General features: G+C 44.6%; 1 protein-coding gene across 1 annotated transcript in view; it reads left to right on the forward strand.

The window, feature by feature from the left end:
• Window positions 1-26,782, forward strand: part of FZD6 (frizzled class receptor 6) — a 112,946-nt gene that overhangs the window by 13,160 nt on the left and 73,004 nt on the right. The window contains exon 2 of the mRNA XM_073632083.1: window positions 22,290-22,651. Coding sequence (XP_073488184.1) covers window positions 22,472-22,651 — 180 coding nt within the window. The 5' untranslated portion in view covers window positions 22,290-22,471. The remainder of the gene's footprint in view (window positions 1-22,289; window positions 22,652-26,782) is intronic.

Consider the following 26,782-nt stretch of genomic DNA (forward strand, 5'->3'; position numbering starts at 1 on the left):
GAATAAAAGTCCTTTATTGGGTTACATGGGTACACGGGTACAGGCTACGTTGACGCGTTTTGGCTAAGCAGCCTTCAACAAAGCATGATGAAGGCTGCTTAGCCGAAACGCGTCAGCATAGCCTGTACCCATGTAACCCAATGAAGGACTTTTATTCAAGAGCATCCGAGTCGCCAGCCCTTTTTATGTTTCAAGTACTGCATTTTGGGGCCTGAACGTCCTGGCTAGAGCACCGGTTCACAGTTCATAGATCATCATATTGGCAGTGGAGCTGGGGTATCATTTTGCTTCTCTTATAACATTATGCTTAGGCAGCAAGTGAACATGTCCCTGTAGTTGATGTGTTGAAAGCAGAGAAAATGGGAAAGCATGAAGATTTGCGCATCTGTGACAAGAGCCAAATTTTAATGGCCAGACAACTGCATCTCAAAAACTGCAGCTCTTGTGGGATGTTCCCAGTCTGCAGTGGTCAGGACCGACCAAAAGTAGTCCAAGGAAGAAAAACCAAGGCTCATTGATGCATGTGGGGAGCGAAGACTAGCCTGTGTGGTCTCATCCAATACTGGAGCTCAAATTGCTAAAAAAAAAAAATAAATAAAATAAAAAAAAAATGCAAGTTCTAGAGCTGCACAATTAATCATTAAATAATCGAGATCACAATTCAACCCTCCTCCAGATCTTAATACAGCATTTCCCCATTTAGTGCAGAGCAGTTCTCTGCTGACAGCTGTCAAACTTGGCAGGCTGCCCGTTTTTTTTTCCTATTGATAGCTGAGTGAGCAGAGAACTCTCTACAATTGTTACATGAATGAATCTAGAAATTCTGCAGAGATCGAGATCACGATTTTTTAACAATTGATCGTGCAGCTCCTAGTTCCAAGTAAAAAAATACTGATTTTAACTTGTAAGCAACAAGTGTCAGAAAAAGGCTTGGTCCTTAAGTGCTTAAACTGCCCTTATTTACAGACCGAAGTTCATCCCTTTGATCTAAGAACGAAATTTTACAATGTTTATAGTTATCTGGCCTGAGGAATGTTGTGATTAAACTGGGCAGGAGGCTGCCTGTTTTATCATTTTTTTAAGCTATATCATGAAAGGCTGAGTGCATTTGCTTGCCTTTATCTGGCCCTTGGGCCACTATTCCTCCCACCGATATGAGACATCTGCCTACTGACGCCAGCAGTGGGGCACTATTCCTCCCAATGATTCCAACAACGGAGCACTATTCCTCCTCCTAATACCAAATGTGGCAAAGTTTATGCACATTGATGCAAAGAAAGTTTCCGCTCCCCCTTTCTACAGTCTGGTCTGCCTAAAGTCTGAAGGATAATAAGCTGGCCCTTTGTTTAGAAGGTTTGGAAACCCCTGGCTTAAAGGATCTTCTGCTGATAGCTTGATGCCAGATACCACTGCATACCTTCAGGGGTCTAGCGGAGTCTATGCTTGACAGGTCAGGGCTGTTTTGGCAGCAATATTAGGTGGATGGTTATAATGTTATGGTTGATTTTGTGTACAGTATATTTGGAGTGTGAAAGGAAATCCCTGGAGAACATTCAAACCCTATGTGGATAGTGTCCTGGCCAAGATTCAAACCAAGGACTCTTAGTGCAGCAAGGCATAACCTTGAACCAACTTGAGTACAACCAGCCTGCCAGATTCTCTTGTGATTAACAGTAGCGGCTTCTATAGAGGCTAGCGATAATCACGGTCTTCTCCCGGCAAATTCGCTCCATGTATGGCCAGCCTTGATGTCTGGATTCAACAACTGTCAGACTGATAGAAGGGGTGGAAATGTAGGAGAAAGGTGCCAAAAAGCTAATTTTACCTCTGCAGATTTTTTTGGAAGCAACTTTTCCTCCTCCTCTACAATCCAGGCCCCTTTCACACTGGAGCGGTTTTCAGGCGGTATTGCACTAAAAATACCACCTGAAAACTGCCCCTAAACAGCCTCCGCTGTTTGTTCAGTGTGAAAGCCCGAGGGCTTTCACACTGAAGCGGTGCGCAGGCAGGGCGGTGAAAAAAGTCCTGCAAACCGCTTTTTTGGAGCGGTGAAGGAGCGGTGTACTCACCGCTCCTTCACCGCTCCTGCCCATTGAAATCAATGGGACAGCGCGGCTATACCGCGGTAATACCGCGGCTATAGCCGCGCTGTACGAGGGATTTTACCCCTTTTTCGGGCCGCCAGCAGGGGTTAAAACTGCACCGCTAGCGGCCGAATACCGCTGCAAGAACGACGGTACAGCAGCGCTAAAAATAGCGCTGTTGTACCGCCGACGCCCCCACCGCCCCAGTGTGAAAGGGGCCTAATTCTGCCTCCCTTATGACAGGTGCATTTTGTGTTACAAAAACAGTTTACTTATCAAGGTAAAAGTTGATTATTATTTTTTTTTTTTTTTTTTCCCTGTTTGCTTTGTGACAAGAAAAATCCATTGAGTGTGAACATTTGCTCTGAGGTTGGCCAGCTCTTCCCTGGTGTTCTAACAGGTGTGTATGTGTGTGGCCGCTCACCCAAACCGTCACACTAAAAGTGTCAAAGCCGAGGCTGACAAATTCCTAACCCATTTCTTTTTATAAGACGTTAAGTAAAAGTGATCCTGTCTAATATACTGATAAATCCTGTTTGGCGCTAGTTGGGGGGGGTGGAAAAATATATGCCCTGACAAGCATGCATCGAAGGCTTCTACGATCCCTATAGAAATCCTGCTAAACATTGGTGTGAAATTTCGACATAGGGTATCAAACTGTCAGAAGGGATAGTGCTGACAAACACCTTCCCCTGCCTTCAGGGGAGTAATTTACACATAATCCTGCCTGACGCTTGGCTACATATGAGAGGGAAGGGAGAACAATCCTAAACCAGTTCAGTAATGCAGACCAGCCGCCAGTAAAGGGACACTGGTGAGTAACATTATACTGGATGGATGAGGGCTCTAATGAAAATAATGCAAATATGGGCATAGCTTGTATTTTTTTTTTTTAACTTGCATACATCATTCAAATTTCACATGTTGGTAATTGTACAGTAATTTTTTTTTTTTCCAGGTAAATAATTGATTCCAAACAGAAGCAACATGCCATCCTTGAGTTCTTGATGGAGGGGGTAAAGGCTGTTCTACATTGAGGGTCTCAGTCTTCAGTGCTCCTTTCCCCTTTGTATCCATCTGTCCACATTGCTCTTGTCAATGGTGTCATCTCTGTAAATATGCTGTCACCTTCTGTGGATATGGGACAGCTGCCACCCCTTCTTCATCAAGAACTTCATGATGGCAAGTTTCTGCTTGGAATCCATTATTTACCTGCAATGAAGGGGAAAAAAAAAAGAGGAGTTACTATAGGGAAGAGTTACTCTAAAGCGGAGCTCCACCCAAAAGGGATAATTCTGCTTTAAGCACATTTGGGGGAGGGGGGGACAACGACAGGTACCTAGTTTTGACAGGGACCTGTTCCCACTTCCGCTCCCTCCTTGCAATCTTCTGGGACACGTCACATGTCCCAGAAGACTGCCTGACCAATCGGGAGGCGCTGCGTGACTTGCACAAGCGCCGTGCGCACCTGGCTGAGAAGCCGCAAGTTGTCGCAGCCGGGTGCCCACGTTTGCACACTTGCAATGCCGGTGCTGCGGAGAGGTGAGGATTCAGGTGGCTGGATCATGGGACAGGTGAGTGTGTGTTTAGTAAAAGTCAGAAGCTACACTTTTTGTACCTGCTGACTTTTAATAAACACAAAAATGAGTGGAACTCAGCTGTAATAAAAAGTTATGCTCACTTTTGCTTTACTTTCAGTACAGCTCTCGTAATAGCATTGCATGCTAACTTAAAGTAGTAAAAATATAACGAATAATTCTGCGCTACCCAAACAGCAAGCAGCTAACACAGCTAGTAGGATTTAAGCAAAAACTGAATAACAAAAGATAGTGTAGCGCTAATAAAAAAAAACATATGTTGTATAATATGAAAAGCAATGGATTTCTCAAATGCACATATTTTGCATATGGAGAGAACATAGACAATATATCGAGAGATGTAAAAAGTCCTAAGAGTCCACAAAAAATGTGTATCTTGCAAATTAGTAGTAGTAGTCCTCAATGTGTATATGGCTTCGTATTGCACGTATCCACAAGCAAAGACACATCTGTTTCAAAGATACACCACCACCAACATAAAGAAGGCTTACCAGAACCTGTGGACCCAATACAACTTACGTTGAACTGGGTCGAACGAGCTTGAATCCTCAGTGGCTGATGGACTCCCTTGGAGGATGAAAGAAGGTCCAAAGATGGTGTATGGAACAGTATGAGTCTCAGGGGTGGTGTCCTCAGTGGGTTGGTTATAATGAGCAAAGAAAAACAGAAAAAGGCCACATAGTGTAATCCCATACGGAAAATGTATGACAAATTTATTGTAAAAGGAAATACACTCACATGTAAATGGGTTAAAAACAGCGCTGTACAGGTAAAAAATGGCGGCAGTGGGGTCCTACCCTACTACTTAAAGTAGTTGTAACGGCTGAAAGGGGTTGTAAACAATCATGTTTTTTCACCTTGCATCCTAGGCATTAAGGTGAAAAAACACCTGGCAGTCAATAGCCCCCTCCCCCGTTTTACTTGAGCCCCTTCATATTTTCGGTGAGGCCACACTCTCCCTATCTCCACGGGGTCCCGGCTCTTGATTGGATAGATTGATGGCCAATGACGCGGGCGCCAGGGGGCGGGGCCGAGTCTGGCATTCGTGTCTGTGGACGCAAATGCTGGACTCGGGAGCTGACCTGCAAGGTGACCCCCTCAAGAGAGCACTTCTCTTAGGGGGTTATCTGATGCGGGGAGGAGCTGCGAGAGCTGCCAGGGGACCCCAGAAGAGGAGGATTGGGGCCACTCTGTACAAGCAAAAAAAAAACCAATCCTTTACAATCGCTTGAAGTTTTTTTTTTTTTTTTTTTTTTTTTTTACCTTTTAATGCATTCTATGCATAGTGGGGTCAAATTGACGTTCATTTTCAACCACAGTGACAGGAAAATTTGGAAATAATAGAAAACTTCTTGGTAAGAGGAATTTTCAGACAGTGAATGTGGTTTTCGTTCAGAAATTACATTAATTTTAAACAGAAATGTTAAAAGCAAGTGAAAATTTTAAGCAACATTCTTTCATTCAGCGAATGTATAAAGATTTTTCGTCCGAATATTCTAATCTAAAAATTGATCCGTATGGCCAGCATAAGGCTCGGTACACACCTATGCAGTTTGCTTGTGATCTCTTTCTGCAGTGCTTTTTGATTTTTGCGCACGTGATTTTGCTGCAATTTGCGTTTTTGCATTTTTTTTTGGCCAATTTGTTGTTGGGCAGATTAAAAAACACAAATTGCTGAAAAACGCATTACATGCTTTTCTGCAGCTTCTCCATTGAAGTATATTGAACCAAAAAAGCACAGTTTTGTGTTTTAAAAAAAAAAGTCCCTGACCCTTTCCAAACACGCAGTGGCTGAAAAAAGCATAGATGTAAAGGTGTCCCATAGGAAACCATTTAAATGAACTGCAGTGCGTTTCTGCAAAAAGCACCAAAAAACACACATAGATGTGAACCAGGTCTAAGACGTTTAGTAAAATAATGGGGTTAAAAAAAATAAAATTAGCCCTTTTATAGTACAAAAAAAGCAGATAATCACTACTGTTAGACCTCTTTCACACGGCCGATCCATTCAGGTCCGCCTGTCAGACGGACTGTCCATGGAGGTCTATGGAGGGTCGGATGTCAGTGGTGACATGTCCGCTGACATCCGACCCGCTCCAATCCGAAAAAGTGTGACGGAGGAAAAAACCTACTTTTCCATCCGTGATCGGATCGGGTGACGACGGACTCTACGGTCCGTCATCATCCGATCCCCCATAGGGGAGAGCGGCGCTCTGACAGGTCCGTCGCTGCACAGTGTGCAGAGACAGACCTGTCATCTGCCTGCTCAGCGGGGGATCGGCGGAGCGATCTCCCACTGAGCAGAGCGGGCTCCGTACACAGACACGTCCGTGTGAAGGAGCCCTAAGGGGTTAATTTTTTTTACTGTAGAACTGTGAACGTAATATTTACAGTAGTGATTATTTGCTCTTTTTGTACTATAAAGGGCTCATTTTAGTTTTTTTTTTTTTTTTTAACCCCATTATGTTACTGGCCGATTAATTGATTATGAAAATAATCGATTACTATTTTCATAATCGATCAGTTGCTGATTAATCGATTAGTTGTTTCAGCCCTACTTCCGTGGCATCGATTTAGAACGGTTCCATTGCCGTTAATGGGGCGCTACTTGTCATGCGACTTTGAACTCTCAAGTCGCATGACAATTCGCAGCAGTATGAACTGGGCCTAACGCAGCCAGAGTTACTTTTTATTCCCATGACTGAAAAAAAAAATTCTGAAGCCCCCCCCCCTGTATTTTCATTTGTTATGCATGGCACCCTAATGCACATAAACAGTAGGTACACATGCACAGTGGTGCACCAGAAAGCACAGATTGAGGTTCTATTCAAACTGAAGAGACTGCATTGACACAACTCACAGTTCATTCACAAAAGTGTGTTTTTTATTGCATGCCAAGGTGTGAGGAGGCCTGAACGAGAAAATTACAATGTTTTCAATTGCTGGGTTCATCCAAAAGTCATTTTAAAAGCTAATTCCACCTTTCATACCATGTTTCATGTTACGCCCATATTTAGGTTGTAGCATGGAAAATGGAGCCCTTCTGCAGCCTCACTCCCACGTTCCTGACATGTTGACTTTTGGTGTTTTGTCCCCAAAGCATTCTGTTTTTTGTTTCTTTCCCTTTTTTTTTTTTTTTTTTTTTTTTTTTTTTTTTTTTTAACTATTATTCCCTGTGGCTGCACAGGGATCTGTGGGGTCGATTTCCTAAAATTGGAGAGTGCAAAATCTGGTGCACTGATTGGCTACCATGCACAGCTGCATTACATTTTACACTCTCCAGTTTTAGTAAATTTAAATCCACTGACTGAAACAACCTGTAAGCCCCCTTTCACATCGGTGTGGCTTTGAAATAGCACAACTTCAGCACGATTTTTAGAGACGCAGTGCGATTGGACTGCCGATTTCATTGCGGCTTGCAACTTCATACAACACAAGTCTATGCAAGTCACAATGAAATTGGCAAAAAGTAGTACAGGGATCTTTTTTCAAAGACATGAGTCATGGCAAATTGAACGGCTCCATTGCCGACAATGGGGTGCGACTTGTCATGCGATTTAGAACTGTCAACATCTGTGTGAAGGGGGGCTGAGTCTCCTCACAGATCTCAATGGATGTCCCCATACTCGTAGTCCATTTTTATCTTCCAGCACCAGAACTGAACTGCAGAAGTCTGGGCATTGTACCCATGATCGCATTTGCAATTCCTGCAATCTTTTTTCAATGTGGCTGCGTTTATAAGTTTTTTACAATAGTTGGAATATGCCTTTAATATAATGTGCATATACTTCTATCCCTGCTGCTGTTAAGATAATATATAGTATTTTGCAATCGTCTAAAAAAATGTTATATTATCTGTTTCGGACTCCTCCCTAGAAGAGAGGTAGGTGAATCCTACAACTGTATATTATTATAGATATTGAGCAAGTTTTTATGGTCTTGCAGCAGTTTTGGGTGTAGTTTTGTGCTGAGGTTGTCACATTTACATACTAATCACACTTGTCGCTCACTGGGTGCCAAATGATAGACTTGGTAGATGAATTGATTAGTAAATCTTGTTTATCTGTAAGTCATTGGTGTTAAAAACAAGGGCTGATTTCTGCATGTCTAACACGGGTCATGGCCCAGGGCAACTAGGAGTGAAGCCCTGTCACCAACATATTCCCATCCAGTGCTCTTTTTTTTCTCAGAGAATAGGTGCAGGAACTCAACCTCGTCCCCACTGCAAGACCACCCCTCCCCCATCGCAGGGGGAGAGCATGAAAGGTTGGGTGTCGCCAAATTGCACTAATGGTGGGAAGGCCTTACAAAGGCATTGTAAAATACCATAAGGGCATTATGCTTAGGGTTCAGATGTACACTACATACAGGGGGCAGGGTTTTGGTGAGTGCCCTGCGTGCATGGGGCAGGGTTTTGGTGAGTGCCCTGCGTGCATGGGGCAGGGTTTTGGTGAGTGCCCTGCGTGCATGGGGCAGGGTTTTGGGCAGTGCCCTGCGTGCATGGGGCAGGGTTTTGGGCAGTGCCCTGCGTTCATGGGGCAGGGTTTTGGGCAGTGCCCTGCGTGCATGGGACAGGGTTTTGGGCAGTGCCCTGCGTGCATGGGACAGGGTTTTGGGGAGTGCTCTGGGTGCATGGGGGCAGGGTCCGGGAGTGTGCTGCCTGCAGGGGGCAGGGTTATGTAGTGCATGTTTCACAGGCTAGTTTACCGCAATCCCCCCTTCAAATCTTCCCATCCAGTACAAAGCTGTGCTTTCTCACCCAAATCCTCTCTCCCCCCAGGGGCTACTGCTGAAGAGCCACGACCACTTAGGCTAGGTTCACATATATGCAGTGCAGGACACCGCATGTGATTTGGACACACATTCCTTTTCAAATTGCATGCGATTCTTTGCAGTTCGATTCGAGCCAATTCATTTTATATGGGCTCAATTCACACTACACTGCACAAAAAAGGTGCAGGCATCCTCTTTTGCTGTACCAGAATTAAATGGCATAGGGGTTCACACCCATGTCATCTGATTCTTGCAATCACACTGCGTTTTGCAATCTGTTTTTGAGGTGGTATTTAATTTAACATTGACACCGGTGGCAGATCGCATTTACGGAGTGCAATTTCAATATTGTTTGGGAAACGCTCAGGATTCGCTGCGTTTCCTGCACAGAATATGTGTAAACTGAGTGGTGTGCAGTCTGCATGTGTGGACTTCAGGAGAAGCAGACACTAGGGCACTAGAGTGGCTGAGCACATCCCCCACCTCCTCCCTCCTCTGCTCTCATAATATAGTGTAGTACAGGGAGAGGAGCCTGTCACCTGTACACACAGATGTCTGGCTTCTATGTGTGGAAGTGACAGCAGTGAGATGCAGATAAGAGGCCATTCCAGCCAAAAAAAAGCCCATCTGTAAGCCTTTTTTAGACCGCCACCCAGATTGTCAGTGCAATTTGTATGTTTGTTTTGGTGGAATATTGACTTGATCACCTGCTCTGGGTCTGTACATTTAGAACCAAAGTGATCGCAGTATGGCCCACTTTACTAGTTGGCGGCTCTAGGAGTGCGGTCGGAGTGGGTGAACTGTTTATTTCAGATTCTCTACCTCAAGGCTTGGTGTGCCATTTGCGATTTGTGATATCGTCTTGTTATGAAAGAAAAATCAAAGTCAGTCAGCCAATCAGGGGAGAGAGGGGGTGGGGCCAGGTGGGGGCTCTGTGTCTGAATGGATACACGGAGCTCTGACTCGGCTTGGGTGCCCCCTGTATCAAGCTGCTGGCTGAGGGGCACTCAAAGGAGTGAGGGGCTAGGAGCAGCAAAGAGGGACCTGAGAAGAGGGGGATCCAGGCTGCTCTGTGCAAAACCAACTGCACAGAGGAGGTAAGTATGACATGTTTGTTATTTAAAAAAAAAAACGAGCCTTTACAATCACTTTAAGGCTAGCCAGAGGATTGGGGTAGGAGGGGTGGCACAAAATACTTGGCCTAAACAAGCAGGAAATATAAATCACTGGAGACATTCCTGTGTCATAATAAACAGGCCAACACAGTATGTAAAAGGAAAGATATGTCAAATTCAAATGACAAGTGTAAGTTCCTGTGAAGATTCTGCAAACCTAAAACCTGAGACTTTCCCATATACATCAACTTCAAGAAAAATCTACAAAATCCAGTGCTCGTTTGATTCCGAAACGTAATGTGTTGCTGTGGGCAGAAAAAACACTTAGAGCAACCTGCTTTTGTCAGTCTTAACAAAAGGCAAAACTAGAAAGGAAACTGTTGCCCGAGGCAACTGCTATTTTTCGGTTAAATAAATCTCTATTGAAGATGTTTTCTAACATACAGTGAAATCGCCACCTTTGCAAAGATATGATAATCCAAGAAGAGGGGGCAATTCAGAGCAATGTGACTGGGAGACCCAACATACAGCAGATATAGTGCTACCACTTGCCGACCGCCTAACTGTAAATGTACGTCATGTTTTTACATTAAATACAGGGGTTATGGTAGCAGCTAGCTGCCATAACCCCCAGTATCTTTTGTTTTGTTAGGGGACCGGCTTCCAGATAAAAGTGATCCCGCCACGGGATCACTTTTAAAGGCAGCAGGAGAGATGCACCACATGCAAGCTATTGCTGCGATCGTTAGAGCGAGAGCAATAATTCCAGTGCTAGACCTCCCCTCTAACTCCAAACGGGTAACCTGTAAATATTCTTAAAGAGCCTATGGAGATTTTTAGGTACCGTAGTTTATCGCTGTTCCATGAGCGTGCGCAGTTTTAAAGCCGGACATTTTTAGGTATCTACTCGGCGTAATGTCATCTTTCACATTATACAAAGAAAGTGGGCTAACTTTTACTGGTGTGTTGTGGGTTTTTTTTTTTTTTTTAATTCAAGATTGTGGGGTTTTTTTTTTCCCCCAAAAAATTGCATTTGAAAGACCGCCGCGCAAATACCACGTGACATAAAATATTGCAATGACCACCATTTTATTCTCTAGGGTCTCTGCTAAAAAACAATATATAATTTTCAGGGGTTCAAAGTCATTTTCTAGCAAACAATACTGATTTTTACTTGTAAACAACAAATGTCAGAAAAAGGCCTGGTCTTACGGTGTACCCTGCAGAGAGCAACTCAACAATCTTGTAGTATTAAAAGAGAAAAATGGCCAAAACTCTTTTTGGTCATACTTCTGTGGGTCACAGGGGTGCACTTACTTTCCCACTATCAGCTGATGTCAAAGAGCTGCTCCACGCTCTGGAAGGATCTCAACCATATTGTCTGGCTCCACCCAGCTGCCTGATTGGCAGTTGATTCCAGCTTTCAGTGCACAGCTGAAAGCCGAAACCAGCTGCGCCCGCCCCCTCTTCAGCCTGGCGCTCCAGTGAGCGTTGGAAGGGCAGAGCAGAAAACGCCGACTAACAGTCGCTGCTCTCCACTCTGAGCAGACTGCGAACTGAGGGATCAGTGGTCATGTAATCACTCCGTTTTCGGTCTTAGGCCAGCCATACACTGTTCCGATCTCAGCCGATTCCTGCTGATTTGAATCATTAATGGGCAGGCTGAATGTACCAAGCTGATCGATCAACTTGGGTGCAACCAGGCTGCCAGATTCTCTTGCGATTTATAGCAGCCGCTGGCAATAAATACTGTGTTCTCACTGCGGGGGACGGCTTTCCCCACCAGGAGAAGACAATGGCCCAGCGGCAGGGATTGCCCTGTCAGCACGGTCTGTGTAGATGGGGGGAATTGTGGGTTAGAGGAAAGAAATTTGCACTGTCTATGGCCTGCTTTAGAGCCAGTGTGATAAAATATATAGCAAAACAACAAAAAAGTGTGGCGCTGAACAATGTCACATATAACTGTAAACCAGTCAATAGGCAATAAAAAGGATCAATTGTATCTGCTTTGAGCAAGTAGTCCTCATGTGGACATTAAAGATGCGTAGTCTATATGACAATATGTTATAAACAGAATATTGGAGGATTATATAGACATCTCGACTAAAAATCCGCTCACTACCACCAAGAGTTGAAGAGGCTTACCAGATGAGGTGGACCCAATGGAGCATACGCCGGATTGGGTCGGACAAGGCTTAGGTGGTGAGTGGCTGTGTATACTCCGAGAAGGATGCGGTCTCGCGGGTTTGCTATATTCCTCCAGATAATACCAGGAACTTGAGAGCTGTACGCAATCTCCCGGATGTGGGAGGTCATGTAGATCTTAAGGAAGTGGTGGGGTGTTCCGTAAGTAAGCCCCTCAAAGCTAAGCTTTGATATAGCAAACCCGCGAGACCGCATCCTTCTCGGAGTATACACAGCCACTCACCACCTAAGCCTTGTCCGACCCAATCCGGCGTATGCTCCATTGGGTCCACCTTATCTGGTAAGCCTCTTCAACTCTTGGTGGTAGTGAGCGGATTTTTAGTCGAGATGTCTATATAACCTTGGGAATGGAGGTAGATTTAGGGTGACACAGCATGTGTCAAGCATATCTCATGAACCAGATATCTCACGGACCTGATGTAACATGGGCAGAGCAGGAGCTCCAGAATTGCACAGGTAACACAGAAAAGTCGGTAAAATGAAAGAAAAGGGGGGGGTCCTTTTGGTAAGTGTAGCAGCTAGCAATCAAAATCATTAGGTAATATTCGGTCCAAATCTGTTCAAATGTGTGCATTGAATAATTTAAAGTGGAGTTCCACCCACTTTTACAACTCTTCAGCATCCCTCACTAAATTGAGCACTGTAAACAAATTGGATATTTTTTTATTTTTTTCTCAGCACCTACTGTATATCTGCTGTATTCATTTTTCACTTCCTCCTCCCTGGCCGCGGCCCATCGCATCATTTCCTGTTTGCAATGCCTTCTGGGAAGGGGCGGCAACTTCCTCTGAAACTGCCGTTGCTATGGAAACCTGACCTGTAACCTATTACACTGCTTGTGCTGCACTGAGCATGTGCGAGATCTGCAAGGATGAGATCCAGGAAGAAATACAGTCTGGCTTCAGATGCCCACACTTAAGATGGCCACGGCCTGCTGTAAGTTTATAAAATAACAAACTACTGCTATAAACTGACAAAACAGACCTTAGTTTACAGACTAACTTTACTAGAATACATTAAGCTTGTGTATTATAGGGGTATTTTTATTTAAAAAGTATAATTTTGGCCGGAACACCACTTTAAGCTTGTGGCCATTTTTTTTTTATTCACTAGAAACCATGACAAACATTTTTGTTTCACCTGCAAGACCACCATGCCTTGGCTAGTGCTGACAGAGAGGGAAAGGGAAGGGGCAAACAAAGACGTCCTCAGGTGCCCAACGTCCTCCTTATCAACCTCTGACATTGGTTGTTAGAAAGCCAGCCACTTGCCTGCACGGTGCCCAAGGTTGTAATGCCACACAATAAAAACCTGAGCCTTTGTGTAACAAAAACAAAGGATGACCCACCCGCCAGCTTGTTGACCTTTTTTTCTGGCATTTTTCCAAGGCACCCCTGAAGAACCCAGAAGGCACCTCCAGGGTGGTCTGGTCTAAGGCAATGGCTATTTTTAGGGCATGGACAGGATTGCTGATAGGATAGCAGGCTAAACGGGGTAAAATAATACTTGCCTTTTTCCATGTGTCGCTCCCTCACTGGCTTACTGGTGGTGTTTTTGTTTGCGAGGAAGCAGCACCTCACTCATGTGAACAGCGAGGGAGCGACACATGGAAGTCAGTGAGCTTTTTCTCCACAGTTTTTGGTGATTTGTCACCAGCAACTGGATTGTGTCTAACATCAAGTCTTGAAGTTTAGAGTGAACTGCCTGCATTTTTTTTTTCGGTTCAGCCTAGTAGAGAAGGTCACACTGAAGTGTTAATTTTTGCTGCTACTTGGTTATTTTCAGGAAGCTTAGCAGATGTTTATCATGGTTCCCGGGGCTATTTTGGATTTTTCTTTTACCTTTGTGTGTGTGTGTATAATTAACTAAAACTTTGCATATTAAAAAAACATTGATGAGGTACAATAACTAGTACGGCAGGACGGGAGGGTGTACAGTACACCCACCGCCTCACCCTGGGGGGGGGGGCAAAACTTTCCCGATGTCTGTAGTTATCTATTACCAATGCTGCTACAATGGAGGCCGTGGTCCCATCCACACTGCATGCTGGGAATAATACATCATGGCCTGCTAATGATGAAGCCTCCTGAGTCATCTGCCTTCAAAAGAAAGTTTATATATTGCCCCAAGGAACCAATCTGACATTCAGTTTTACTAATTAATTGGCTCAACCCCAGCCAACATTTTGTTTTATTTTTTTATTTTTTCCTTTACGTATGACTTGAGAAGAGTAAATGCTTTTGCCAACATTTTATTGCTGCCATTAACCCCAGTGCAGAGTTTATGCCTCACTTTCTGTCCTTCAGACAGATGGGGAGTGGTTGTCCAAGGTATAGGCAGACCAATCCAGTATCCTTACAGGAGTTCAAACTAGTGGTGCACCGAAATGAAAATTCTAGACCGAAACCAAAAATTCAGCATGCGCTTGGCTGAAAACCAAAATGGACAGTTTAAAAAATATAATATAATATAAATATATTTTATTATCATATTGCATCCCTTTTTTGCAGGTTTATACATACTTAAGTTAGGGTTGCCACCCGTACGGGATTGACCCAGACAGTACGAGTTTGGCAACTTGTGTCCGGGTTTCTGTCCCCTGGAAACCCGGGCACAACATATATCCAGCGCCTCTGTGTCTCATTTTGTCCCGTCCTCCGCCCCGTAGCTCTGTGTTTACTATGTGGCATGTGGCCGGTGGCGGCTGTGCGCCTCTCTGCAGCTGCTCCATATCACGGTCCGGGTCTCTAGTCGGTCTAACTCCTCTCCTACACTTGTCTGTGTAAGAGCTCCTCACCTCTTGAAACCTCGCCCTCTTCTTGCTCCATCACAGCTGGGGGGACCTGATATTGAGGTGACCGGGGAGCCTGGAACCTTCTCCGCACGGCAGGAACCCAAAGGTATGATCGCAGCCACCCTCCTCTGTCAGCCGCCCCCCTCCTCTCCCCTGTCCCCCCCCCCCCCCCCCCCGCATACTACAGCAGGAGACCTCCCTCCAGCCCCCAAAATTACACTGGGAGGCTCCCCACCAAACATTACACACTACATATACACTATATTGCACATTACACACACCTGCACTATATACACTATATTGTACATTGCACACTAAATATACACTATATATTGTACATTACACACGTCTGCACTATATACACTATATTGTACATTACACACACCTGCACTATATGCAACTGGCTACACCTACTGTTCACTGCTGCACGTGCTGCATTACTACTCCCCTAGGGCACACAGAGGAGTCCCAGGTATTTTACAATCTCATAGTGCATGCTACAAAAAAAATGCCAAGCCCCGCTGAAGCGTTCGGGTTTGGTTCGAAGAAAAGGTGACAACCCTAACCTAGGTGGATGCTGCATCTGTTCCTAGGCGCCTCTACACTGGGAACCGAGCAATCGAACATTGCAGATGGCTCAGTTCTCACAGCTCCCTGAGCAGAGAACTGCTGACTGTCAATCGGCAGCTCTCCTCCCTGCTCCTCCTCGCGAGGAGCGACCGTCTCAGGCTCTCAGTCCAGGCACCTGGCGGATCCAGACTCTGTGGTTCGGGATGACGCGATGCCTGGACTGATTTCTGTGATGCCAGCAGAGAGCGGACTCCTGTGATCCATAGGAGAAGCCCAGCCCGAGCTTTGGTTGGACTTCTCCTTTAAATTCTATGTGTCTTCACACTGAGTTGAGCTTCCTGTGTTGCAGGTGGGGAGGCCTGCTAGGATGCGTGACATGTTCCAGGAAGTTACAGGTGGGGAGGAGGACAGAACAAGTGACATCCTCCCTGCCTAAGCGAGGGTTGAGGAAGTGGGAGGGGGTATAGACCAAAAAATGGCACTCAAAAAAAGAGCAAGAAAAGCTCAAGAAAAATGCATCCCTTTAAATTCTATGTATGTCTTCACACTGGTCTGTTACCCTTCCCGTGTTGCGTTTTTTTGATGCAGTTTTTAAATCACATGAGCTATGAAAATCACAGCAAAATCGTGTGCGTTTTTCGGTGGCCATTATGGGCATTTTTTGGTGTTCGATCTATCGGTGCATTCCTAGTTCAAACCCTTCCCCATGTTCCTGCAAAAGGTTTTATTTGCAGTTTGTGCCCCCACTAAAGACTTTACCCATTACTTCCTGGTCTGGAAACATTCTCATCTTCATATTTTAGGCCTTATGACCACAAGCACCTAGGGCCATATAGTGCAAAATTCGGGTGTATTTCCCCACCAGGAAGCCACAGCTGCTATGAACTGCCGCTCATATACAGTTGCAATAAAAAGTATGTGAACCCTTTTGGAAAGATATGTATTTCTGCACAAATTGGTCATAAAATGTGATCTGATCTTCATCTAAGTCACAACAATAGACAAACACAGTCTGCTTAAACTAAGAACACACAGAGAATTAAATGTTACCTTGTTTTTATTGAACACACCATGTAAACATTCACAGTGCAGGTGGAAAAAGTATGTGAACCCCTAGACTAATGAGATCTCCAAGATCTAATTGGAGTGAGGTGTCAGCCAATTGGAATCCAATCAATGAGATGAGATTGGAGGTGTTGGTTACAGCTGCCCTGCCCTGTAAAAAACACACACCAGTTCCGGGTTTGCTTTTCACAAGAAGCATTGTCTGATGTGAATGATGCCTCGCACAAAAGAGCTCTCAGAAGACCTATGATTAAGAATTGTTGACTTGCATAAAGCTGGAAAGGGTTATAAAAGTATCTCCAAAAGCCTTGCTGTTCATCAGTCCACGGTAAGACAAATTGTCTATAAATGGAGAAAGTTCGGCACTGCTGCTACTCTCCCTAGGATTGGGCGTCCTGTGAAGATGACTGCAAGAGCACAGCGCAGACTGCTCAATGAGGTGAAGAAGAATCCTAGAGTGTCAGCTAAAGACTTACAAAAGTCATTGTCATATGCTAACATCCCTAGGTGAGGGAATCAGGAAGTGAAGCGTTGCGGCTTCACTTCCCGGTTCCCTACTGCGCATGCGCGAGTCGCGCTGCGCGTCCCAAGTGGTCCCCGCTCTCTCCTGGGAGCTGTGTGTTTCCCAGGAGACAGCGCGGTGGGGACGGGAAGAGGCGTAGACTCCCATGGGAGTCTATGCCGGAAGTGGGTGCAAATACCTGTCTTAGACAGGTATCTGCACCCCCATTCCCCCCTGAAAGGTGCCAAATGTGACACCGGAGGGGGGGAGGGTTCCGAAAAGTGGAAGTTCCATTTTTGTGTGGAACTCCACTTTAAGCAGACTGTGATTGTCTATTGTGACTTAGATGAAGATCAGATCACATTTTATGACCAATTTGTGCAGAAATCTATATAATTCCAAAAGGGTTCACATACTTTTTATTGCAACTGTAAATCATTAGTTGTGTGAAGGTACTTGGGCTTTGGTTGCGGATTGTACAGGGATGTACATTGGTAAAAATGTGCATTTAAAAGTGCTGGTGTATACCCTTGTACAGGCGTGTACAGCCATTGGTTTTTACAAGTGATTGTGAGTTGTATCTGTGGCTCTTGCATTCGGCACTAGATACCAGTATGCTTGAGGTCTCAGAGCAGTGTAATTAAAAGGAATGTTGTCTGTGGCATTTCAAGTGCATTTTTAACCTATACACATGATAAATGCAAATCCTAATTTTGTGTAATTTTTTTTTTTTTTAAAGTGCATTATCACAAAGAAAAAATATTTGGTGGCAAGCCTTGACTATTTAAATGCAGAAATGTGTTTTTTTTTTTTTGTTTGTTTTACTGAAAAACCCAGCTATAGCAAACCACATTACAAGCAATCTGCAAGGCTTTCAAACACGCATGTTTTTGAATGCCAAGGTGTGAATGCCTCTTTCTTACGGAGCCCCTCTGTTCTGTCCCCGGAGGGGATCCTAGACAGGTCAGAACCAGGGTGGATTTGATTTAAATCCGTGATTTAAATCGCTAGGGAAAAGGCTTGATGTAAATCCAACAATTTTTAAAGAGCAACTGTCATCTCTGACCTGCAGCGGCTCCTCCTCTGACCTGCTGTTGACTCACCAACAGTCCCATTCACTTTAATGTGAGGTCTGGTGATGCAGCAGTGACTCAACAAGGTGAGGGACGTGGTGGCAGCAGGTGAGTGGATGCCCGCTAACAGGAGCTGCCATGATGGATCTGAAATGACAGGTGCCAAATGACAAGAAGTCCCTAACTAAGAGACAGGGGTCTCTGGGGCAGTGGCAGGCTACTTACCGGCCGCATCTCGTCCGCCTCCCCCACTTCGCCGAGCGCTGGTGGAAGTCTGGGGGGGCCCTCTTTCTCAGCCACAGGGCTGTTTGCAGGAGGCATCTCTGTCCCCCCTGTACAGGGTACAGGCCGCAGTGGAGCCGAGCGGGCTGGACGGCGGGTGGCGTCATTTCCGGCGGGGGGGCGGAAGTGTGTCCATTGACCCGCGACTTCCGCTTCTGGGTCGCGTGGCACTAGATAGAGGGCCGGGCACAGGCTGGAGAGAAGTTTGTTCACTGCACAGGCGGTGTGAAGACTTCACAGGCCGCCCACCAGCATGTCAGAAGCAGATGCTCAGACGGCGCTCAGCGATGCCAGCCTAAGGTAAGGGTACCCTGGGGAAGGGTTCCCCTCTACCTAGGCTTTCCCTCCCCCCTTATGGTTCCTGTAGTGGGGGGAGGGGAAGGAACCCCTCTAGGTGGGCAGGGGGGGGGGGGGGAGACCAAGTCCCTCATGTCATTGATTTTTATCCACCTTGGTCAGAACAGAAACCGATGTCTTCCATGTCCGTTCTATTTTTTTTCCTCAGTCTTGTGGACCCGTTCCTGGTTTCCATCGCTGTGTTCCCACATCCAATTCTCCCCACTGCGGGTCGATGGCGCTGCCATTTAGGAACAGCCTATAACTTCTTGTTGAGACTGGTCCTGCAGCCTTCTAGGACGCGTGACATGGTCCAGTAAGCCGCAGGTGGGAAGGAGGATTGAGGTAGTGAGAGTGGGTACAGACAAAATAGACACTCGCGCCCATCCCCCCCCCCACAAAAAAAAAAAAAATCCCCCTCAAATTTACAGGCTGGCAAGTTTAAAGGGATGGTTCACCTTTACCACAAAACTGCCTATGCAGATAAAGGGGCAATCTGCAGCTCTGACTAAAGTAAATAATGCCCTTTGTATAGGTGTAGGCCTTTTACTTGCCTCATGAAGCCTGACTGGAATACTTCCAGGATGTTGTTAGGACGTTGCTAAGTGAGGCCTAGTCATTACTGTTCACCTCCACCAAAGGAGTGAGCTCTCAAATGGTGAGGGTAGAGCTACTGCATCAGAGAGAGAGAGAAAGAGAATGTGAGGGGGTTTGAATCGGAGAAAAAGCTCATTCCTGTGATGGTGGAGGTGAGCAGTGATGACTAGGCCTCACTTAGCAACATCCTGGGAGTATTCCAGTCAGGCTTCATAAGGTATGTAAATGGCCTACACCTATAACAAGGGTATTATTCATAGTCGGAGCTGCACAGATTGTTTTAATCTACAAACATCCCTTACCTGCATAGGCAGGTTTTTTTGTAAAGGTGAGGTATCATTTTAAATAATGAGCACTACTTTAACCTGAATGTAAATGTATATCTGCTTAATAAATCCAGCCGTCTGTAGGTATACATCGCAGTCTGTCTAATCGTGGTTAAAATATGGACTAACAGAATGTCCATGTAAAAGGGGCACAAACATGCAGGTTCACGTCAGTCTGGACAATGCACACATTGCCATCGAGATTTCAAACCCAACAAGGAAATTGATTACGGTACTTCTTCTCTTTGTGGATTTTTGTTCTACCAGCCTATTTTCTCCATCTCGCCATTTACAGAGATTTCTGATGATGACGGAGGGACGCCTTTTCATTTGCACCTCAGGCAGTGGGAGGATTATGCACCCCCATGTCGAGAGTTTAATGAATAGGTAGTCCTTTTTCTTCACTTTTTTAGCATTATCTGTTGTTGGTTAATCCTCGGTGGATTTTGATGGTGATCTTGCTTATCAGAAATGTTAATTAATTAATTTTGTGTTGTAGGTACATGTGCAAGAAAAAGATTTTTTTTTTACATGAATTCCATATTCTTGTATGCTTCTTTCAGCTTTCTGTGTGAAGTCTGCCGTTGCTGATCTACCCTTCTTAAAATGCCATTGGCCAGGCTATCATGCTGATCTTCTTCTGATTTTAGTACTTTTGAGTTTTGCTTTTTGGAGAGCTCAACAGGGAGTGTGTCAGACCCCCTCGAAGAGAGACCACTGCTTCTTCACAGAGAGCAGGGGTCCCACTCTGCAGCATGCTGGCAGGGGTCAGACTTTTCTACTCAGGCTGTGGCTGTGTTCTAAAGAAAATGAATTGTAAGACTTTGAATTAGGGAGAGACCGGTAACGTTTTTTCGGTGCCGATGCAATACTAATATTTCGGCCACCTCTCAGGCCGATAATCTGTACATTTAAAAATTTTTATTTTTACACTTTTTTTTATTTTTTTTATCACTGTTATTGCTGTCACAAGAAATGTAAACATTCCTTGTGACAGTAATAGGCAGTGACAGGTACTCTTTATGGATGGATCGGGGGTCTATGAGACCCCAAACCCCTCCTCTGCAATTGAAAGTATTCACAATGTCAAGATCGTCTTTTTTTTAATACTTTCTATTTTTTAAAACTGGCGCCTTTTTAAGATGCCAGGAATCAGAAAAGTGATGTCATCACATCGCTTTCGGGTTACTAGATATGAACGAAGCATCGGCTTTGTTCAGGTCTTCGGCCAGCCGGCAGAACATGCCGGCTGGTGGGACGGGAGAGCCCGGGCAAGCGGCGGAGGGGGGGGGTGTCCCCTCCCGCTGCTTGTAATAACAGCTGAGCGGTTGCTGAGCCGCATCGATTGTTATTACAATAAAGCCAACCATCCACTCTAAAGAACGGTACCAGGGTGACGCCTGCCGCCGCAGGCATCACCTTGGTAAAGCCCCTTATATAGCAATATCGGTCTAGTTTGCAACCGATACGGATTTTTTGAAAATGCTGATATCGGCCCACGATAATCTGCCTTACTGATAATCGGTCGATCCCTACTTTGAATACATTTTTGCTAGCTGTTTTAAATCTGAACTCTAGGCAGATATAACGTACACAATTTAGTACATCATTAAATGTATATGTAAATGCAAGCAGTGGCTGAAATTAAGTACTTGAATGTGACCTGGTATCGGCCTCTTGCAGAACCTGTACAGCAGAGCTGGAGTGTGAGAGGAAGCTACGCATGGAGCCAATCGGTTGATGCGCTGACAAGAAGCATGCTTGTAGGAGGAGAGAGCAGAGTAAGGGAGAGATGAGCTGCTTCTCCTTTCACTGTCCAGTTACAGGCTAGGGGTTGGTCCAGGATGACTTGGGCTGAGAGGAAGTAGGTTGTATAATGCTGGCCAAAAGACTGGGGACATCTTATGGCAGAAAAAAAGTACTGCGGCTGGCCAAAGTCTGTGCCCCAAAAGTTACAAAGTCATTAGATTAGCATGACAGCCAGTCTAGCATTTTCAAAAGGAAAGGTCAGCAATAGTAACTCCCCCAACCAACCACCCCCCCCCCCCCCTCATTTTTCTTTGGTATGGACTTCCCTGTGTGTGCACAGCAGCTGCACAGGTATCAGCAGGATCTAGTGAGGTGCTGATTACAATCAAACTGTACCATGCAGCTAAATTAAATGGTACGAGTGAATACCTGTTGGATTGAGAGGGAAAAGAAGAAACCAGCAAGGTTGGCTTCAAAGCCATTCTCGCAGTGTATCAGGGGTAGGCAACCCGGGGCCCTCCAGCTGTTGTGAAACTACATTTCCCATGAGGCATTGCAAGGCTGGCAGTTACAATTACTCCCAGAGGCATGATGGGACTTGTAGTTCTGCAACAGCTGGAGGGCCCCAGGTTGCCTCTGCAGTGGATGGATCCTCCATGATGTGTGAATCTGTCTTACTAGGCTCCTATAATGTGGAGTCTAGTTATCCGGTAAGGACACATCTTTTATTATCACGGTGGAAAGTGCACTTTGGGTGTTCTGTCATTTATTATCCTCTGGGATACAACTTCAATGATTTTTTCATTTGTTTTGGACACTTTATGGACTGATCATCATTATGTATTCATTTTATATTGATTTATGTATTTCTCACAATTTAATAGTGCAGCAATTTTTTTGTTGTTTTTTAATTAGATTAGCATGGCAGCCAGTCTCCTAGCATTTTCAAAAGGAAAGCTCAGCAATAGCAACTCCCTGTTTTTCTCTGTTTTCTGTCTGTACATCGCTACGTGGAAATCACTTGGGTCATATGTAACTTTGTGTTATCCCGGATACTTATAAATGTTACTTGATGCAAAGTTACACTTGTGTTTCCTGTTTGTAAGAGTCCCTATTATGTCAAAATTATATGTCTTTGTTATAAGGGCCTTGAATGTGTTTATTATAATACTTGCCATTTAGCTGATGTGCTTTGTGTGTTTTTTTTTTTTTCCTAACAGGATGCCTATGAAAAAGAATTCCTGTATAATTCCATTGCCTGGTATTGAATTGCTGCCTGGGAATGCTGGATGTCGAAGTAAACGGTCGTTTCTCCGCTTCTAACTCTGCTCCATTCACAATACCAATACCGTAACCAGCCCAGACTTCACCCTATACATTATCTGTAGACGTCGGTGCAAAGATGTGGCATTGTGGGATCCTTATTTTAAGCACTTTACTGCTGCCTGTTATATATGGGCACAGTGCATTCACCTGTGAACCAATCGCAGTGCCCAGATGTATTGGAATGAGCTACAATATGACCTTTTTCCCAAACTTTCTGGGCCACTATGACCAAAGGATCGCCGCTGCTCAAATGGAGGTAAGCAGAACTTTTCACCAATAATTTCAATCTATTTTCCTTTTATAGTGGGCAATGCTAAAATCCTTGCTGTGTATAAAAACCTTAAAGTGATTGTAAAGCTTCGATTTTATAAAAAAAACAAAAAAAAAAACAAACATATCATACTTGCCTCCACTGTGCAGCTTGTTTTGCACAGAGTGGCCCTGAACACTGTCTTCTGGGGTCCCCTGGCGGCTCTTCCCCCACATCAGATAACCCCCTAGGAGAAGCGCTCTCCTGGGGGGGTTACCTTGCGGGCGCGCTCCCGAGTCCATCATTCGGCGTCCATAGCCGCCGAATATATGACTCGGCCCTGGTGCTCGCGTCATTGGATTTGATTGACAGCAATGGCTGCGCTGCTATTAATCTATCCAATCAAGAGCCGAGAACACGCAGTAACTCGCGTTTAGCTGCGTTTCGTTTGTAGGCGTTTTTCATTTTTGGCTAGTTTGAAGAAAAACTTTTTAATTTTTTTCAAACGCTTCTAAACGCAAACGCGGCATGTAAACGTGGCAAAACTGACATTTTCAATTAAAATTTTTTAAAATTTCTATCTGTCACGTTAAATCGATCAGGAGAGGTTGTAAAAATGTCCCGTGTACATTAAGCCTTAGGGCCCTTTCACACGATCGGACCGTTCAGGTCTGCCTGTCAGTTTTGACGGCGGACCTGAACGGGAGCTCCATGTTAGCCTATGGAGCGTCGGATGTCAGTGGAGACATGTCCGCTGACATCCGACCCCGTCCGATCCGCTAAAAGCAGACGGATGGCCCTACGTCCAGGTCCGTCGCTGGCGGATCGGATCGGGTGAGATCTGACGAAAACGGACATGCTGTCCGTTTTCGTCCAATCCCTTCATAGGCGGCAGCGACGCCTGACAAGCCCCTCCCCGCTCAGTGAGCAGAGAGGGACCTGTCATCCGCCGGCTCAGTGGAGATCAACGGACAGATCTCCCGCTGAGCCGGCGGACCGAGGCGGGCTCCGTGGAAACGGAGTCCGCCTCGTGTGAAAGGGACCTTAACCTGATCACAGCAATTGCGTCTGCTTGCTGGACATTACTGCATATTACTCCTTTCGCTCTTTTCATTGTGTTAGATGGATCTATCCGGCATGTAGACTGACTCCAAACACAGCTTATGCTCAGAATGTATGACAATGGGTTTGAAATACTGTAGTGTCTGTTATGTTTCTCTGGGCGTTGCATCATCCTGTAAACCAAGATTTAACACCCTCTCACAGTCGCATCTCTCCCGTCCATCATAAACCAAACCCTATTTATGGCACGGGACCAGATCAGTTCTGGAAATGGGATTGTGTGTGTTGTGCCGCACTGACCGATCTGTATCCTGTTTTATTTGGTGTACACAGCTGGTGCTCAGGACTGACAGCTGGTCTACTCATGAGATTGGAAAGACTTTAGCAGGTTTTTCCTTTTAGGAATCCTGTCATGAGAGAATGAATGCTTCTATTATTGAGCTTTCATTCTAAGAAAAAAAATGCTAGTTGCCTGGCTGCCATGCTGATGCATGTTTTAACCCCTTGCCGACTGCCAAACTGGGAAAATACGTCACTTGTTTGACGTTAAATACCAGGGTTATGGCTGCAGCTGGATGCCATTAAAAGATAAAAGTGATCCCTGTGGCGCATTCAGTGGTTTGATGGATGGATGATGGTTTAATGGCATAGAAAAGGTCAGAGTCACATGTTAATCTTGGTTTTCTGTAGAAGATGAGGGTCAGGTGCCAGTTTTGGTTTTCTGTAGAAGATGAGGGTCACGTGCCAGTTTTGGTTTTCTGTAGAAGATGAGGGTCACGTGCCAGTTTTGGTTTTCTGAAGAAGATGAGGGTCACGTGCCAGTCTTGTTTGGTGTTTGTTTTTTGATTTCCGGGGACGATGGGGATCATATGACCATCTTTTTTTTTTTTTTTTTTTTTTCTGGAGAAAATGATCGTGTGTTAGGCTGGCCATACATGGTCGAATTTCGAAAGAATTTATTCTTTTGCAAATCAGAAATTTCATGCGCTTTGTGATCCGATGGTGCCACCACTGATTTCGAAATTCCACCAACCAAGCCTTCAATTTCACCTCCTGTTGCTACAGAAAATAGTTTTTCGTGGCTGGGAATCTTCTTTTCTTTCTGGGAATTTTCTTTTCTTGCAAAACCGCATTTCTTTTTCGATTTTTACATTTCTTGCACGATTCTCCCATCATTAATTTAGAAACTTGTTTCGTTTTTCAAAAAATTCCCAACATACCCGATCACTCAAATTCGATGGCCGCATGAAAATCGGCTGTTGCTGCAGCCCACTAATAGTGCAAAATTGGAACGAACATTCTTAGATAAAATTTTCGAAAGAAAATTCTTTGAAATTCGACCCGTGTGTGTGTGCGAGGCTTAAGGCAGGCCACAATCCGAATTTCAGATGACCGTTCGTTTTTTATTGCATGCTAGTCTCATGTCGAAAGTGGAGAGATTACTCGCCATACGAAAATTTTCATGCGACAGAATACAGCTTCAGAAGTGACGTCGTATTGAATAGTTTTGTATGTATTCTTTCGTTTCTGAGCATGTGTAGTCTTGCTCTTACGATTTTTTTCGTATGAAAACCGTACTAATTCAATGAAAATTGGATGTTGTGTTCACGTACAACAAAAATTTTTATAGTCTGCACATCCAGCTTTTGTCTGATGAAAAACCAGAATCGGCTGTCGCAAGCACCATACTAACGATCCAAAAATCGGCATATTGTAGTCGGACGTAAAATTTTACATCCGATTTTTGTATCGTATGTATGGGCCTTAAAGCGGAGTTCCGGCGAAAACTTTTTTTTTTTTTTTTTTTTTGCATCCTAGCATTATTACTAATGAGATTTCAAAAAGACTATATAATGATCAGGATCGCTTGTTAGAAAATATAAAGTTCTTACTCCCCCTGATGAAGACACGTGATCCCTGTGTCGAACACGCGTAGGGGAGGGGCCAGGACTGAGCTGTCAGCACGGAGGAATAGACGAGATGAGCATACTATACCACACGCCATACCAGCGATGTGTTTCTCATTTGTGAAGCCTTGAATAGGATGGTGCACTTACGCACCTGTGCAATGTGAATACCCCTATGTGGGGAGTGTGTTTTTTAGAATAAATTCTTTACAATGTTACACTATGGAGTTTCTTCTCTTTTATTTCTGAATTGGAACGCTATTAACTGAGCAAGTTGGAAGTCAGAACCTGCATACCATTTAGAGCCCAGGAGTGGCTCCAAAGCGTGATTTGACATAGTTTGGTTACTGTGTCACACGCTCTGAGGTGAGCGCATATGCTTTTGGGGAGTCACCAGAGAGCACTGAGGCATGATTTTTTTCACACTCTTTGGATGAGCATGATGGATGTCACTATTGATGGACACTGTATTTGTGCACTTTATATTCATCATTTATGAACGTTATTAATCACTCTTTGGAAAGAGTGGGCACTTTTTTAGCCTAAGTTTGCACTTGGATTTTCAGCATCATATATGCACGCTGCACTTTGTTAATTATTTTATCACAGATTGTTATTTATGAAATATTGTTTTAGATATATTTGGTATTTATTTTATTTTTTTACATACAGATTCTCACTTTTATTATCATAATTTTTCTAGCGCAAACGCATTTATTTAATTATAAAGTTCTTACTGTTATATATTTTTTTTTTCCTCTGTTTTTTGGCCGTTGCCATCATGAATGTGGGCATGTGAAGCCCGATCGAGATTGCTTCCTGGAATAGCTTGGGAGAGGTGCATGCTGGGTAACCAGCATTCAACTCTCGATCTCGCGCATGCGCGATTCAACGGCGGCCGTAGCGCCGAGCACAGTACTGTCCACAGGCTCCTGGGAAATGATGTAATTATTTCCCAGGAGCACAGGCGAGCGAGGAAGTCACCAGGAGCTCCGCGGACCAGGAATTGGCAGATTACGAGGACTACATAGCAACAGGGCCTTTCTGGTAAGTATAAAAAATTTTTTTCCTCCGAATGATTTTTTTTTTTCTGGGTTAAAAGGAGTCTTTTAATGAGAAAAAAAAATTGTTGTTTTGTTTTTCTTCTTCCCTCTGGAGGAGATGAGGG

This window comes from Aquarana catesbeiana, linkage group LG05 (assembly GCF_042186555.1).
Source record: "Aquarana catesbeiana isolate 2022-GZ linkage group LG05, ASM4218655v1, whole genome shotgun sequence".
NCBI lineage: Eukaryota > Metazoa > Chordata > Amphibia > Anura > Ranidae > Aquarana > Aquarana catesbeiana.